This window comes from Lithobates pipiens, unplaced genomic scaffold, assembly GCF_037356315.1.
Source record: "Lithobates pipiens isolate NorthernLeopardFrog02 unplaced genomic scaffold, aLitPip1_a1.2 Scaffold_13, whole genome shotgun sequence".
Classification (NCBI taxonomy): Eukaryota; Metazoa; Chordata; class Amphibia; order Anura; family Ranidae; genus Lithobates; species Lithobates pipiens.
The window spans coordinates 273,653,047-273,671,034 of NW_027507718.1; the positions used below are offsets into that span (position 1 = coordinate 273,653,047).

Genomic DNA, 17,988 nt, shown 5'->3' on the forward strand with positions numbered 1-17,988 from the left:
ATCTCTAAAATTCGCCCCTTTTTAACAAATGAAACTACAAAGCTCCTCAATCACTCCCTCGTTATCTCTCGCCTTGACTATTGTAACTCCCTTCTCATTGGCCTGCCTCTCCATAGACTATCCCCTCTTCAGTCTATCATGAATGCTGCTGCCAGACTTATCCACCTTACCAACTGCTCAGTGTCTGCCAACCCTCTCCTCCAATCCCTACACTGACTCCCAATCACCCAGCGAATTAAATTCAAAATATTAACCACAACATACAAAGCCATTCACAACTCTGCCCCAAGCTACATCACCAATCTTGTCTCCAAATATCACCCAAATCGTCCCCTCCGCTCTTCTCAAGACCTCCTACTCTCAAGCTCTCTCATCTCCTCCTATCTTGCTCGTATCCAGGATTTCTCCAGAGCCTCTCCCATCCTCTGGGACTCGCTAACCTCCACTGGTCTGGTTATCCCCTACTCTTGCTACCTTCAGGCAATCCCTGAAAACTCGTCTCTTCAGGGAAGCCTGTCATGTCTCCAACTAATCTCCTACCACTTCCATCAACTTATTCCCCACAGTTATAACCTTTTGTACCACCTGCCCCACCCTATTAGATTGTAAGTTCTTCTGAGCAGGGCCCTCTTAATCCTCTTGTATTTTATTGTATTGTAACTGTATTGTCTCCTTTAATATTGTAAAGCGCTGCGTAAATTGCTAGCGCTATATGAATCCTGAATAATAATAATAATAATAATTTATTTTGTTTCATTAAAAAATGCATTCATCCGAAAATCCAAATTAGTTAAGGTTGAATCTGTCTATTAAAGGATTATGGTGTCTGTCGGATGTTCTAAGATGATTCGACAAAGCAGCTAAACTGTACGATGTCGTGATCGTACATTTCTCGTCAAATGTTCCGCCCACAAGCTATAGTAGCATTGTAATGTTGTTTGACTAGTAATAATTATAATTATTAATTATTATTAGTAGTCAAACAACATTAGAATTCTTCTATAGCCTATGGGCGGAGCATTTGACTGGAAATGTCTGCTTACGGTGATCGTATGTTTTTAGCTGCTTCGTCGAATCTTCATGTCTCTATAATGTCGAATCTTTTCTCTCTATGTCGAATAATCTTGGACTAATAGCGCTAGGTTAGGCACATTTAACCACAGGTTTGATAGACACAGATCGCTATTGTCCCCATTATGTCGACTATTCTATCTATCTATATCAAATTGTTGTTGCAACGATACAAAAATATAATGGATACGAAAATAAACCATTTTTTTATTTCTAATCTTTCCGATTTTGGATTTTGCGTGTTCGTTATCGTTTGTTAAAACAAACACGAAAATCCCCAAAATTCGGACGAAAACAAATGCACATGTCTTGTAAGAACTAGTTCTTGAGGGGGTTTATTCCTCATTTTCACAACTCTTTCTGTGAAGAAGCTTTTCCATATGTGAAGGTTACCTTTTTTTTTCTCCAGACATAAAGAGTGTCCCCTTGTCCTTTTGTAATGACTTTAAAGTGAATAACGCAACACCAAGTTCACTATATGGACTACATGGCTATCATAACTCTCCTTAAAGCAATATTAATATTATTGTTATCCCCTCCCTCCCATGATTGGCTAGCTGACTTTGATTGACAGCAGCTTACCAACTCTTACATGTGATAGCTTTCTTTTTTAGGCTTTCTTTTTTCTTTTTTTATCTGGTTATCGAGCGAGTAAGTCTGTTATTTTTCCAAAGAGCAATTCCTCTTGTGGTTACAGGGATGGAACAAACCATTTTACACTGACAGGGGTGCTTACAATGAGCAGTTATTTATTTTTGGAAAACCTTTAGCATAAAGGGGAAAAAAATGGTTTGTTATAAAGTATTAGCTGGAGTTTGGCTTCAATTTGTAAGTGTATGTAAATTGGTTACTCTCCCCCCCCCTCTCCCAGACTGACAATGCTGCTGTCCAAATCTGTCCCCTGTTCTCACTTAACCAGAGTGGGGGCACTCTAATACAGGAGGTGGGTTCCTGGCCAGATCACCAGGTGAAAAAAGAAAACTAATGGAGCAGATTTAAATACACTAGCAATGCAACCGCCACATATAATGATTGGTAAGCGGCACGATATAAAAAAAAAAATTGGGGGGTTTAATACCACTTTAAGCACCTCTTCTCTAGCCACTTGCCGATGAGCGATGGCAGGCATCATCCTGGTATCTTTTTTTAGGCCGGCAGAGCTCTTTATGTGAAAGCAATCCTAGTGATTAAAAAGCCACTGGATTGCTTTTACAATCAGTGGGAGGGGGTCTCCTTCTGCCACCTTCCCGGGCTCTTCCATCCCACCAAGGAACCCAGGATTGCAGACGGCGGTTCCTACGGCTGACCATAGAGCTGATCAGGGATCATCTCTATGGTCTAAGAATCCAGAAGAAACAAGTATTTTGTCACTTATGGTTTTGATAGTTGTAAACAAACCATTACTGGTTTCAAAAAAGCATGGGATCATACTGATCTTGGTATGAGCAGATGCTTTTCAGAGGAGAGGCGGCATCTGTGGTCTAATAGTCCCTAGATGTCTCAGTAAAGAGGACCTGTTGCTGCCTATTGCTATCGCAAGGGATGTTTACATTCCTTGTGTTAACAGTAAAAGTGATCAAAGAAAAAAAAAAGATACAGTGGAAAGATAAAAAATAAAATAAATGATAACATTAACAATAAAATGTTTAAAGCGCCCCCATCCTACCGTACTTACACACAAAGGCAAACACATGCGTCAGTCCTGCGCCTTAAAGTGTATTTTTTCCAAACAAATTGCATTTCAAGAACCACTCTGCAAGCACCATAAAAAAGGAAAAAAAAACACCCACCATTTAATTTTCTAGGGTCTCTGCTTTAAAAAAAATATAATGTTTAGGGGTTTTGAGTAATTTTATAGCAATAAATACAGATTTTTACATGTATGTGAGCAGTGTCAGCAAAAGTCCTAGTCTTCAAGTGGCTAGAAAGAATACATTAAGTTCAGCTAATCTTTCCTCATAGCTGAACTCCTCTATGCTTCTTATCAGTTTGGTTGCCTTTCTCTGCACTTTAGCCAGTTCCTCATTATCCTTTTTAAAATTACCATTCTAGTGTGTCTTAATACAGTGTATGTGTAGTAAACAAAAGATTTGCTGTCTTAGCAGTCTTACAAGACCAATTTATATGATTGCAACCAATCTTCTAGAACATATTGCCCTATAAAGGTAAAAGCATCATGTCATGATAAAAAAGCCTATTATGTTCAGTTTGACATATTTATAACTCATACCTGCAACCTAGTAGTACAAAGTACAGCTATAAATCTTCAAAAGCCATAATTTCTAAAAACTTGCATTTATAGATTTGACTGTCCTTCAGCTAACACATATGAATCAATTTAATTGTGTATGTGATCTCTGGCACGTATACAGGATAAGATCTCCCTGCATTTAAAGCAATATTACAGGTTCAGGTTTTCTTGTTTTAACATACCAGACATATCATGCTGCTCTGTGCAATAATTTTGATCAGAGCAGCCCTAATCCTCCTTTTCTCAGGTGCCCTGCAGGCACTCCTGGCCCCTCCTACCCACCGATTGCCAAGAAGCTTGCTATGGGGGGCACTCGTGTGTTTCTCACTCCTGAGCCCTGCTTTGTGTGTGCATTGGACCTGCCCCCTGCTCTCTCTTGTTAGTGGCTGATTGACAGCCATGGGAGCCAATGGCTCTTGCTGCTGAATCTGAGCCAATGAGAATTGGGTTCAAGTATGTATTGGGGGCGGGGGTAGCTGCATGCAGGAGGTTTTTTTAAGCTACTGCAATAGACTGCGGAAAGGTTAAAAAAAACAAAAAACTCTGCCTTTAGAACCCCTTTAAGTATATTTCTGCTGCACATCTATCAACAACTTTGGAAACTGAGATTGTAGTACTGAACCCCAATTAAAAAACACAATTTTTAAACCTCTCATTAAACTGAAAAATGTCCCTAACATTAAAGCACCCACTAACACTTAATCCTCCCCTTTAATTTTCACTCAATTGCAAAAATAATGCCTAAAGCTTCATGTCCTGTCTTCCCTAAAACCTATAATTTAAATAAACTTGTCATGAGAGCAATATAGCCCTACAATTCCTGAAATCTCTCTGAAAATGCTACTTACTTGGTTATTATGGTGACATTCTAACTTTTGTACTATGTTGTATCTGAGGAAAAAAGAGTGGGTTGCGCTAAAATAAAAAATATGAAATATAAGCACAGTTACACCAATGTGGATAACTGAAAAAAATAATTTTGTCAATCCTGTGCAAAAAGAAATGAATAGTGTAGGAATGTACTGTAATGTATCAATGAAGATAACAAGTGTAAATCCCTATTGCTAATAAAAGCAACATAGATAATAATTGATTAATCTAATAACCAAAAACCAGCCAATCAAACTGTGTGGGTAATAAAAGAAATAAAATAAAAAAAAGGATTTTTTTCAAAAAATACAATTAGCTTAATACATTAGTGAAACATAATTATAAACAGTGAAAAAAATATATTATAATGTCCATAAAGTCTTTAGAGGAAAAATATGTTTGCAATAACTCCACGGTGATACAGTGACAGCAAACCATCCAAAATTGATGTGAATAGTGCACGACCTCCACCACAGATATTACTGCCGCTTACCGAAGGTGTATGGTTCCTTGTTACAGAGAACCATACAGCGCAAGTGACTGACTCCCCCAGTCCAGGGTATTCACAGGTGGATACAGGAAGGTACAGGAACCCGTTATTTCTCCCAGCCTCCAAACAAACTTCCTCTCATCAGTTTTCATAAAGGAAATAAAACTCGCAATAGTGTAAAACCCAAATAATTTAATAAAGTAAAAATACAGATTGCGCACTTACAGAGTGTCACTTAAACAAGTCGCGTAACAGATTTGAGCCGCCCAGTCTCGATATGTAGCGCCCAATACTTCCGAAACAAACACGTGAGGAAGTGGCGTCAGGACGTCGCTCCTCCTCCCTACGCGTTTCGTCACTATGGGACGTGGTCAGGAGCCTTCTCTTCCGCCTTTAGGAATGTCCGTATAGCGGGAGGTGAGCGGCAGCCGCGGTCTGTGTTAACCTCGTCCTGACTGCGGTCGCCGCTTACCTCCTGCTGTGCGGCCCAGTCATCAAGAGGCCGCTCTTGCTACAACATGCAGCCCAGGGACCGCCGCCCACCGGGCAAAAGCCCGGTATGCCCTATGCAGCCCGTGACCACGTCCCATAGTGACGAAACGCGTAGGGAGGAGGAGCGACGTCCTGACACCACTCGCTCACGTGTTTGTTCCGGAAGTATTGGGCGCTACATATCGAGACCGGCCGGCTCGAATCTGTTACGCGACTTATTTAAGTGACACTCTGCAAGTGCGCAATCTGTATTTTTACTTTATTAAATTATTTGGGTTTTACACTATTGCGAGTTTTATTTCCTTTATGAAAACTGATGAGAGGAAGTTTGTTTGGAGGCTGGGAGAAATAACGGGTTCCTGTACCTTCCTGTATCCACCTGTGAATACCCTGGACTGGGGGAGTCAGTCACTTGCGCTGTATGGTTCTCTGTAACAAGGAACCATACACCTTCGGTAAGCGGCAGTAATATCTGTGGTGGAGGTCGTGCACTATTCACATCAATTTTGGATGGTTTGCTGTCACTGTATCACCGTGGAGTTATTGCAAACATATTTTTCCTCTAAAGACTTTATGGACATTATAATATTTTTTTTTCACTGTTTATAATTATGTTTCACTAACGTATTAAGCTAATTTTCTTTTTTTTATTTTATTTCTTTTATTACCCACACAGTTTGATTGGCTGGTTTTTGGTTATTAGATTAATCAATTATTATCTATGTTGCTTTTATTAGCAATAGGCATTTACACTTGTTATCTTCATTGATACATTACAGTACATTCCTACACTATTCATTTCTTTTTGCACAGGATTGACAAAATTATTTTTTTCAGTTATCCACATTGGTGTAACTGTGCTTATATTTCATATTTTTTATTTTAGCGCAACCCACTCTTTTTTCCTTTCATGCCAAATGTAGTATAACATTTGGGTTTGCTGCTCACTTTTCTTTAATTATTTTTTATTTGACAAGCGCGGTTTTTCCTTTTTTCTATTTTCTATGTTGTATCTGAGCCAGTGATCCAGAACAAGTTTGGAGATCAGGAAAAACTCTTCACTCTTAACTTTTCTCATACATCTAACACTTAAAGCCCAACTTCAAGAATGTTGTATGACAGGAGTTTTGGGTAAGTATTTGGTACTTTTCTTATTAAAAAAAATGTAGAATGAGTTCATGGTGGAAAGGATCTTTTTGTTCCCTGAAAATTATCTTTTATTCTAAAAATTTCCATCAGGACCATTACAGACCCTTAGGTCTTGCGTGGTGGCCATGTTTGCCTGCACAGGGATGCACATGTGTTTTGTGCATCCTCGTGCAGGCAGTCCCATTTATGATGAATGAGACATAGAGGCTACATGGACACAGCTGCTTCTCCCAATTTGACAGCCGTGCAGGTGCCGGTGCACAGGCCCGAACAGAACACAGTGTGCTTTCAAAAAAATATATATAAAGTGCCCTCCAATTTACTCCAACAGGAAAGATATAAATACCTTCTGATTCCCCCCAAAAAATAAGTCTGCAGAAGTCTATTTTACATTTTCACAGCTCTTTCTGTGAAGAAGCCTTTCTGTATGTAAAGATGGGGAAGGGGGGTTCCTTGGAAAAACACCTTGTCCCTATGTTCATAAGAACAAAGGCCTCTTCTCCACAGTCCTGGCCCAGTGGTTGTGGGGGTCTGTGGGTGGAGGCTTATAAGAATCTGAAAGCTCATATTAACAATATAGGGAGCACCCAGATACCAGACCCCAAAATATTGCCTTAATCCTATTATTAAAAATAAATCTGTCATGCAAGCCATACAAGAGCTGCAGTATCTGAAAATAAACCTGTCATGAGAGCAATACAAGAGCTACATTTTCTCAAAATGCCAGTTCTCTTTTCTGACAGGTTGATGTTATCAGTATTGTGCAACTAATTGTCCTCCTGAGGGCTTGTTGGAGAGAAAGCTGTACCTGAGAACCGGCAGAGCAGACATCTCTCTGTTTCTGCTTCATTCATTCCATGGCTCTGTGCCTCTGCTTCTCCCATTTTTCTTTTGATCTCTGCCACCACCTTTGCTGCTGCTGCCTATGAATCCATGCTTTCACTACTTCTACTGCTTTTAATTTTCCCCCCATCCTGTTTTGCTGTCAATGAATCTGTGGCTTCTCCATCTCTTTTGCTGCCTATTGATGTCTACCCCTTGCTGTGCTGCTGCTCTCTGTCGACATATGACTCCTCTTGCTACCTACTGATCGTTCCACCATTTAATCATCAGTTCATGAGATTATCAGTCACCAGTGGGGAGGGTCTGACATGATTAAGCAATGCTGTGATCCTCTATCAAGATCAATATCTACATGGAGACACAGTGCAAAACAAATCAGGGTTAAGCTTAGTACACACTATGAGCTTTTTTTCATTCAACTCAGAGGAATGAATGAAAAAAAAACTGTCATCTCCAGTCACTGTACTAACTATGCAAAGTTAGTATAGCAATCTTCCCTGCTGAGCTGTTGTGTTCTGACAGGTGGGCAGCCCCCGCTAGCACACTCTGATCAATGCTCTCCATCATTGGTAGAGAGAGCTGATTGGGAGTCGGTCGGCTGCTGGTTTTCCAGGATTTGGAGTGTGCATAGAGCAGTGTACATGACCTCAACTAATATGCCCTTCTCATTCTAAACAATTGGAAGTAAGGGGGTAGGAGGAGAGGTCTGGGAGTTCACATAGGCTGTTACAAGGAGTAAGAAAAATGCTGAAAAAAACAATCTATTGAAATAGAGATTACAGGATTATTTAGTACTTGATGTGTATGGATTATTTTTATAGGATAAAACATCTTTTAGGGTCACTTTAAGGTTTGCCATAAATGCACAGGACCCTTAGATCTGTCATGATGGCACAGGTTTACCACAATGGTACGGCACTCTTAGATTTGGCAGGATGGCACAGTGCCCTCAAGTTTGCCACGATGACACACTATCCCCAAGTTTGCAACTAAGATTCAGTGCCTTCAGGCTTGCCACAGTGACATAGACATTGATTGGTAGGAACATTAAAGTACAGCTACTACTGTATGTAGCACCTTTTATCAATATGCTCTAAATATTTAATATGTGCAATGGCTGCCCCTTGCAAATATGATAAAATATAAAGCGAAATGTTGTTTTAGAAGATTGCTATATATTGACATGATTATTTAAATGATTGCGTCAGTTCCCTCCAAAGTGATATTCTAGATATATTTGAAGGCTAGTAGGCTGTGTGCTAAATCTGCCAACATTGAGCCTTGCTGTCTGCCATAATTCCTGACTTCCTGTTCCTGTCCTCCTAGGGTTTAGGGAGTTTTTATCAAAGGTTGCATGTTCCAGCTTCCCCTTATTTGTGTAGCACCTTCTAGTTAGGTTGCTACTTGCTAGGTACATGTATTTATTTTTGGCTCCTGCTGTAACTAAAGGAGCAATAAATGTCTGGTCTGGTCTGTTCATGGCTTAATAGGCTGGGAGTTTGATTGTTTCCCCCTGTCTCTAGAAGAAGTTTCTAGAGCTTAGGGAGGGAGAATTCAAATGACCAGCCTAAATATTGAGCAGGGCCTAGCCAATCCCTGGGGGGAGCAACTTGTGGCTGGAATGCTGCTTAATAGTTTGGAGCCCTGAAGAGATGTTTTTTTCCCCCTCCTGAGGGAATGAGTCAGTGAGTATAGAGGAGGGGGGCTGCATGCCCCTGGGACTGGATGCTGGATTACTTTACAAAAGGCTGCTCCTATTAATTGATCTTGTTCCAGGATTCTGTGACTGCGAGTAGAGCCGCCTTTTTGTGCTGTACATTAAAGCTGCTTTATGGTCCCAGCTGTGAACCATCCTACCTGTACTTGTGCTAAAGTTACGTCCCCAGCCATGAACCTCTAGACCAGTGATGGCGAACCTTGGCACCCCAGATGTTTTGGAACTACATTTCCCATGATGCTCAGCTACACTGCAGAGTGCCTGAGCATCATGGGAAATGTAGTTCCAAAACATCTGGGGTGCCGAGGTTCACCATCACTGCTCTAGACTGTTCCAGTCTAGCTACACTTCTGCAAACTATCTCATGGAACGTGAGAATTGTTTTCTACAGAATTGTGCTCAAATATTTTAGAAATCTCCACTTTACCCCAAATTAGAGGTAATAAAATATATATAAAAAACTAGATTGTTCAAATAGCAGAATTGCAGGCTGTTGCTGTGTGCCTGGCTGCTGGGAGAAAAGCAATCAAATCTACAGCCGTGGCTACAGCGATAATGCTACATATGTTTTCCATAGCGTAGCGTAAAATACATTTTACTAAATCCAGCAGTGAGCGTAGGAATCCCTCATGATAGTAACAGCAAGTGTGTGGATCCAGGAATTTGTACACTGTGATTTCATCAACAGAGCCCCCAAAAGATATAAGAAACTTCTGGATGGTTAAATTCTCCAACATTTAGCAAAAACTCACATATTAAATGGACAAATGGACAAATATGACAAAAAGCTTCCTTTGATATTTAAATATGTTTACATTCATGAGACAAATGCTGGTTAAACAATTGCCCCATATGTTGTAGTTGTCATGATATACAGTATTTAAGTGTTTGAAGTTTGTACCTTGACTAGGAGAAGGCTTCATATTGATTGTTTCTTCATAGTCACATGGCTTAGAATAGACTAAGTATAATAGAGTAGGACAGGCATCCCGAAAGTTTTCTTCTGTGATTTTGTTTCCATAATGTGCAAAGATGTCTTCACTGGATAAACACTACAAAAAGAAGGGGAATAACGTTATGCAAGTAGGAAATGCAAAAAGATGAAGTTCACAGAAGTGCTGAGTGGAACCAATAACATCCATTCTTCTGGCACATTATATATGTATTGCTCTCTAAGTTATGGCATTATGTTGTATAAAACCAAGCTTTTGCTATCTATTTCCAATAATAGGACATCAACTAATATTAAATTATAACTTTATTTACATACTACAAAGACAAACATAACAATGATATTAAATGCATCTGATCCTTTGACAATTTTCAGCTGTGACATTTTACAACTACCGGTTATTTAACAATCTATGATGATTATTTTTTTTACATAGTAAATATTAATTAAAGATGGTATTTAACAAAATGCATGGATGTCTGTTAGCAGATGTGTAACAAAAAGCCCTAATCTGACACATTCTACACATAAAGGAAGTTACTTTGTACAGAGTTAATTTTTTTTTTATATTTTTTCATTATAGATATAACCAATGTAATTGAATAGTATAGAGGTTATCACACAAAGTAAATTGAATTACGTGCAATTAAAGTCCCCAGAGTCCGTTTTCAACATTTTTAAGAATAACTGAAGTTTTGATTATTATTTATTCTGCAACCTAAGAACTCAGATAAAGGTCATTCTAGAAGGTGTATGAATCAATGTTCCTGGTGTGAAATCTTTCATCCTATCTATTTAAATCAAGTATGCTGACATTTGTGTTGTCAATAACTGAGCAGCAATATATAGCAACCTTCAAAGCCTTTCCATTTAATTTACCAATATTTCTCTTTACACCCCAAATCCCAATATGTTTCTTGTACTGCTCTTTCCACTGAGCTGTTAGAAAAAATATATCCGCTCTAAACTAGCTGAAACAAAATAACTTTTTTAGAAACGAGATATCAATGATGTTGTCATCACTATTATTATCCTTTTTAATCTGTCTATATTTGCTAGACTGATAAGACTAAGCCAGCCTGGGCAATAAAATATTTTTCCAAGGAATATCAAATTGTTACTAAATAAATGGAAAGATGTCATGTGTTGTGTTTTGGGTCTTCCTTTTACTGTATAAGCACTTAAATGAGTTTGTATCATACCCAACATAGGAATGTCCTAAGGAAATGCTTCTAAAAAGAGCCAAAAAACCTCAAATGGAAATTGTCAATATAGAAATGCAACAGCCAAGGGAATGCATAAGCATCCACTGCACTCTTCCTAGATATCCTACCCTACTAATAGCTCAGCTTGAATGATCAACTACACTACAGTTTTACAAAGTGAGAGCTAGTTGAGATTTCTTGCCTGCTACTGTAAAATAAATTACTTTCTTGATGGCAGTATTTTATACTCGTTACCAATGGCAGCCTGTCCATACCGGCAAAGTGGAACACCAGTATAACCTCATATAGAAGTGATACAATCTATATAAAATTCAACCCTATGTGAGAGCTGCTAAATACAGCAGGTGCCAAATATGTACGTGACATGTTAGTGGGGTAATGGTGGAAAAACTTTTGAAAAAAATAAAATATTTTTTTTATAACATATATGTGTACACCAATTAATTAACAATCTCTATACATGCGTAAATAGTGCTCAAAGTGCACATGCCATAATGGTGAAACTAATCGCTTTTACATGTAATGAATTATAAAATTGTGAAATAAATTGCTTTATCAAAAATAGTGATTAATATAAATAGTCCAACTGGGAATCAAACAAACAATCCAGAAAGTTTTTATTGGTGACTTGGTGCAAAAAGAAGGGTATTGCCACTTAAAGAAAGTCCCCCAGTGCGTGTATCCAAAAAAGTGCTGTTATTGCCCTCACCAGATCACCTGCCCAAATCTACTCCCCCTCACCCTCCTTCCACAGTGTTACCTCCCCCCCATTTTGGGAGGAGGTACTAAGTAGAGGCAGCTCAAACTCATTCCCTTTTTCCTGCTTTAACCCATTGCGCGATCTCACTTTTCCCTTTTGTTGTTTTTTTTTGCCTCCCCAAAATGTTGAGCACCAGCCGCCACTACTCATTACACTATGTTAAGATACAGTTGCAGCCCAACTACAGCCACACTTTTTTTTGCTTTAGATTGAGTGGGGAAGAGTTCATATTTCTTTCAGGTTTTAACTTCTGTGTGGAATCCATTAGAATATTTTCCAATACTTCCATCCTCATGACGCTCATAAAAAAAAAAAAAAATAGATGTGTAGTTGTCACTCGGAAAGGAAGGCATGGACAGCACTAAAACAATGTCAGACATATTTCATCACCTCTGGGTTTTTTATTTTTTAATTAAAAAAAATTTAAATGAACAAAATTTTTGTTTAGAAAATACAAAACCATTTTATATTTTGTTATTAAATTTTGCAAACAGGTAATTTTTCTCCTTCACTGATGTACACTGATGAGGCTGCACTGATGGGCACCGATAGGCTGCATTGATGGGCACTGATAGGCTGCACTCATGGGCACCAATAGGCTGCATTGATGGGCACTGATAAGGCGGCATTGATGGGCACTGATAGGCGGCACTGGTGGGCACTGGTAGGCAGCACTGGTGGGCACTGATGAGGTGGCACTGGTGGACACTGGTAGGTGGCATTGGTAGGCACCGAGAGATGCCACTGAGAGGTGGAACTGATGGGTGCCACTGATAGTAAGTTATGTTCCTTGTGCTGATTTTTTTTTGTTTTTTGTTTTTTAACTAAACCTAGGCTTTAAAGTGGAAGTAAACCCTTCTATCATTTTCAGCCAAGGAAGCTGCCATCTTGTCCTCTGTTTAATCTTCAACTGTCATGATGCTGCACATGTGATCAGTTATGACACCAACCATTGGATGGTTTGACAGTTTGGTTGAGAGCACAGCCAATGTGACAGTTAGCATTTCTGGCATGCCGGGAATGTAACTGTTTTTTGAAACTATTAAATCGATGGGTTTACTTCCACTTTAAGTTAAAACTATTATTAAATTTTTTTTGGGTAAAGAGAGAGATTATGTTGGGTCACCAAGACATGCTCTTCAACAAAGACACCAAAAAATTTTAATTGGGGGAGGATGGAAATCTCTGAGGAATTCTGAGGAATAATTCTCTTAAATCTGTTCAAACAAGAGTCTTGCAGACACCCCAGGTATGATAAAATTTATAAAATAATAAATAATGATAATAAATAATAATAAAAATTATTCAATAATGTAATCAAATCCAAAAACACTGAAATTTGCTCATTTGTAGAATTGTCGCCATCATTAGTTTTAGTGTTTGATGACGGATCTCCCCACAAATCGCTATCGCTCAATTCTGCAAGTGATTATAATTTATTATCGCTGTTTTCTAGTTGGTCTAAAATCACTTTTGACACTTTTTGGTTGCTATGGACAATCTCCAAATTACAGGCAGAAAAAACAGTATTTATAATATAAAAGTACATGCAGGTCACTGGACAGACCACTAGGGACCAAGGGGGTGTGTATTTTTTTATACAGTACTGTAATCTGTAAGATTATAGTACTGTATGTGTATTGTGTGTTTTTACTTTTTTGAATTTGGCGCCGATCTCCGCTCCCGTGCATCGTAACGTCGCAGGGAATGGAGCTCGGCGGCACTCGGGCACTGTGTGAATCGAGCGGAGGACAGCTCGCTCACACAGCCTGGAGGACATCGCTGGATCCAGGGGACAAGGTAAGTAACCTCTCCCTGTATCCAGCGATGCGATCCCGAGTCTGGCTCGGGGTTACCGCTCATGGTACTGAAATCCCAGCCCAAGCCAGACTCGGGATTACCGCTAGGGAGGTTGAAGAGGATTTTAATTTCCTGTCCTTATAACACAACAGATAGTAAGGCCTGGTCCACACCTATGCAGGCTAAAGTTTGCATATTCCATGTGCATTTTGCATTTTTTTTAATAAATGTTTTTGATCCTTTGAAGTCTATGGATCCAAAAAAACATAAAAAAGTGTCTGGCCCTTTCCATAAAATGCACAGATGTGAACGTGACCCAAAGGGAACCGTTGGGGCTATTTACTAAAGGCAAATCCACTTTGCATTACAAGTGCACTTAAAAGTGTACTGAAAGTGCATTTGGAAATGCAGTCTCTGTAGATCTGAGGGGGACATGCAAGGAAAATAAAAAACAGCAGTTTAGCTTTCACATGATTGAATGATAAAATCAGCAGAGCTTCCCCTCATTTCAGATCTTCCCCTCAGATCTACAGAAACTGCACTTCCAAGTGGACTTCCAAATGTACTTGCAGTGCACTTGTAGTGCAGAGTGAATTTGCCTTTAGTAAATCAACCCCCATGTTAAATGGACTGCAGCGTGTTTCTGCAAAACTGGAGACACACTAAAAAATTAATAGGTGTGAACCATGCCTAAAAGATAATATCACACAGGCTCTAATCCTTTCCTGCTCCATAGCCATACCTAAAAGAAAAGGTTTTTGACTGGAGTTCTACTTTAACCCAACTAGTGATTAAATACACTTCCGGATATATTTCAAAAGAAAATCATTTTCAAAGGTTGTCTATCCTATGGGCACATATTGAACTAGCGGTGTTGTGTCTTGGATTAGATAACAGACTGTCTGCAAATGGCTTTCACACATCAGATACCATAAAGGGAGTTTCTTTAGAATTTGTGAAAAAACTGATGACTGCAGCATTCTTTACAGATAACTGTTTTTCACTATGTCTGCCAATAAGGTTTGGTAGATAAGATACAAAATTCATTGAGTATTTATTTACTGTGTTTCTATTCAGACAAACTTACTTTGAAAACAAAAAGCATCCCTATGAGCCAACATACACATTAGTAACAGAATGTAATAACACTATACCGTATATGTAACATTAATTAAAGCGTACCCAAAACCAAAAGCAAAAATGTATTCTATTGCAGCTTACCAATCCTTAAATTAGCATTAAACCAAAAAGCAAACATTTATTATATTGCACTTTTTTTTTTTTTCTTCACTTTATCCCAAAAAGAAACCAAACTGTATGCTGTAAAGGATTATAAAGTGTGACTTGGAGTTTGGCTTCAATTAGTTAGTTTATTTAAATCTGCTAATACATTTAGCACTACCTTTACCCCGAACTTACAGTACTGCTGTCTGCTGTGCCTCCTGTACTCATTCACCCAGAGTTGTATCTCACTAATACAGGAGGTGTGTTACTGGGCAGATAACCAGGTATAAACAGAGGGGAAAAGTAAAAAAAAGAAAACTGATGCAGACACCAAGGGGGTTATTTACTAAAGGAAAATCCACTTTGCACTGAAAGTAGTAAAGTCGCTGTAGATCCGAGGGGGACATGCAAGGAAAATAAAAAACAGTATTTTAGCTTGTACATGATTGGATGATAAAATCAGCAGAGCTTCCCCTCATTTAAGATCTACCCCTTAGATTTAGAGAGACTGCACTTCCAAATGCACTTTCAGTGCAAAGTGGATTTGCCTTTCGTAAATAACCCCCCCAAGTCTAATGATTGGTAGGCTGCAAAATCATACATTTTTGGTTTTGAGTTTAACAAACAAAATTGCTTTATTGAAGGACAAAATAATAAAAAATACAGAAAGAAAATCTGAAACATCCAATTTGACATGGTATTACATCAGTTGCAATTGATAATAAAATAAAGTAAAATTAAAGGGAACAAATAAGACCGACCATCAATTTTAAGGAGGAAAAATACGCTCCAATACAATCCCATATTACCGGATATTGTATGTACATCAATAGGAAGGGCTACATATCCTCTAAGGCAGTGGTCATCAACCCTGTCCTCAGGGCCCACTAACAGGCCAGGTTTTATGTATTACCTTGGGGAGATGCAGACTAGAATATTGCAATCACTGAGCAGCAAATTATATCACCTGTGATGTATTTCAGTTATCTTGCAAACCTGGCCTGTTGGTGGGCCCCCAAGGACAGGGTTGATGACCACTGCTCTAAGGGGGTCCTGGAAAGGGAGGGGAGGGGGGGGCACATATTGGAAGGAATGGAGGGGGAGGGAAGGAAAGGAGCGATATTCAAGTATAGAAACCCTGCTCTACTGGAAAGTCCACGGCTGCGACATCTTTACAAATTTCCAGAGGCAACCACGACTGATGTACGTCAATTTATAAAGAGGCAGCGGAGCATCAATCATAGCCTCCCAGGATGACAGAGTAGGCGGAGCAGATGAGGACCATTTGCAAATAATTGCCTTTTTAGTATAGAATAGTAAATGAGAGATCAACAGTTTGCTATGATGAGATCTCTGAGCATCATCAGGGATCCCCAACAGAACCATTTCAGGAGACATAGAAACCACTTCAGCCCCAAAAGGATTTACCCCCTTAATGGCCAGGCCATTTTTGTGATACGGCACTGCGTCGCTTTGACTGACAATTACACGGTTGGGCGACATTGCACCCAAACAAAATTGGTGTTCTTTTTTTCCCCACAAATAGAGCTTTCTTTTGGTGGTGCAGTGCTTGGCCACTAAATGTGAAGGTGGCCTAACAAATATAAATATAAACCAAAAAAACTGTGAAGTCAAATACACAAATATTATGAAAAAATCTTAATGAAAAATACTTCTGAAAACCAAGTGTCCAATGAAATCAAAAACACACTGTGAATTCAAATAACCATATATAAATTGATGCAGCAAAATAACATAAATAATGTACCGTGTGAATATGAAGCAAAAGTAGCTGAAACTTGTTTATTCAAACAAAATACTTGACCACGTGGACCCTTCACCTCTAAACACCACTAATAGATGGAGGCTTACCAGGTCCTCAGTGACCCCCTGTTAGGGGAGGTCAAACTGCGCATATTCGATCATGAATCACATAGACGTCTTGATACCAGATGCCGGAGATCGTCCAAATCGTTCCGATGTCACGAGATCTTTAGACTCCAGCAAAGAAAAACAGCGCCTCACGGTCACCCGATGCCTGAATACCTCTCACAGGCTGTGGAAGTTATTCAGGCATCGGGTGTTCCTGATCACTATGAACAGCCGATCTCTCTGTACTCCCCTGTCATATTTATTAAATTTTCTTACATTTGTTAGTACACTGATTTTGTCAATAGAACAGTGGATGTGCCAGTAGTTTTTTTTTATTATTATTATTTTACTTTTATTTTTTTTACAATTGTATTTTTTTTATTTTTTTTTTACAATTTAGTTTTTATTTTTTCAAATTTTTTCACTATGCTTTTGGGGGAAGGGGGCAGTTGATGCTTTCAGTAGAGCAGTGGTTGGTGTCAGTCCTTATTTTTATTATTTTATTTACTTTATTTGTTTATTATTTTTTACAAGTTTACTTTTTTGTTATTTATTAAAAAAATTTAAATGCCCTGTTGGGGGGCTTTGGTGAGATATCAGGCGTCTCTACAGATCCCTGAAGTTTCCCTTTTGAGACAGAGAAAGGGACAGAGGAAACATTCCCCAGTCCCTTTCTCTGTATCCCCAGCTGCACTGCAGCTGAGTCAACAGGAGACAGAGATTCTGGTCAATTCACAAACATCGGTATCGGTATGGATCACTGAATGTTCATTCAGACAAGAAAAGGGCTGGTAAATGACATATTTACTGGTCCCTTCCCCACTCTCCATCCTGATACATCCCCGCAGCTGGTGGGAGAGGAGAGGAGGGAAGCACTGCAGGGGGTGAGGGGAGGCCAGGGGAACACACAGGGAAGCCCAGAGAGCAGGGGGAATCTGATGGACAGTCAGGGGTTATCAGTGTGGTGGGGCAATTACAAGCACCAATATCCCTGTATGACTCTCCATGAAGCAGCTGAAAGCTGCAGGAGGGAAAGGAGAAGTGGCTTTCAGCTGCTTCATGGAAAGCTATACAGGGAGATTGGTGCTTGTAATTGCTACCCCCCCCCCCCTTACCTCACTGATCACCCGACTGTCAATGATTCCCAGGATTTAGGCGGTACCAGGAGCATTCATTGGGCCTCCTACTGGCCCCAGGCCCTTGGACCATGCCTGAATGGCCAGTCCAACCCTACTGTTAAAGTAGGGGCCTGGAGCTAATACTTCAGTAGT

The 17,988-nt window shown here is 39.4% G+C and overlaps 1 protein-coding gene across 1 annotated transcript in view; it reads right to left on the reverse strand.

The window, feature by feature from the left end:
- Nucleotides 1–17,988, reverse strand: part of SLC39A8 (solute carrier family 39 member 8) — a 77,636-nt gene that overhangs the window by 38,177 nt on the left and 21,471 nt on the right. Inside the window, exon 3 of the mRNA XM_077476633.1 lies at nucleotides 9,785–9,935. Coding sequence (XP_077332759.1) covers nucleotides 9,785–9,935 — 151 coding nt within the window. The remainder of the gene's footprint in view (nucleotides 1–9,784; nucleotides 9,936–17,988) is intronic.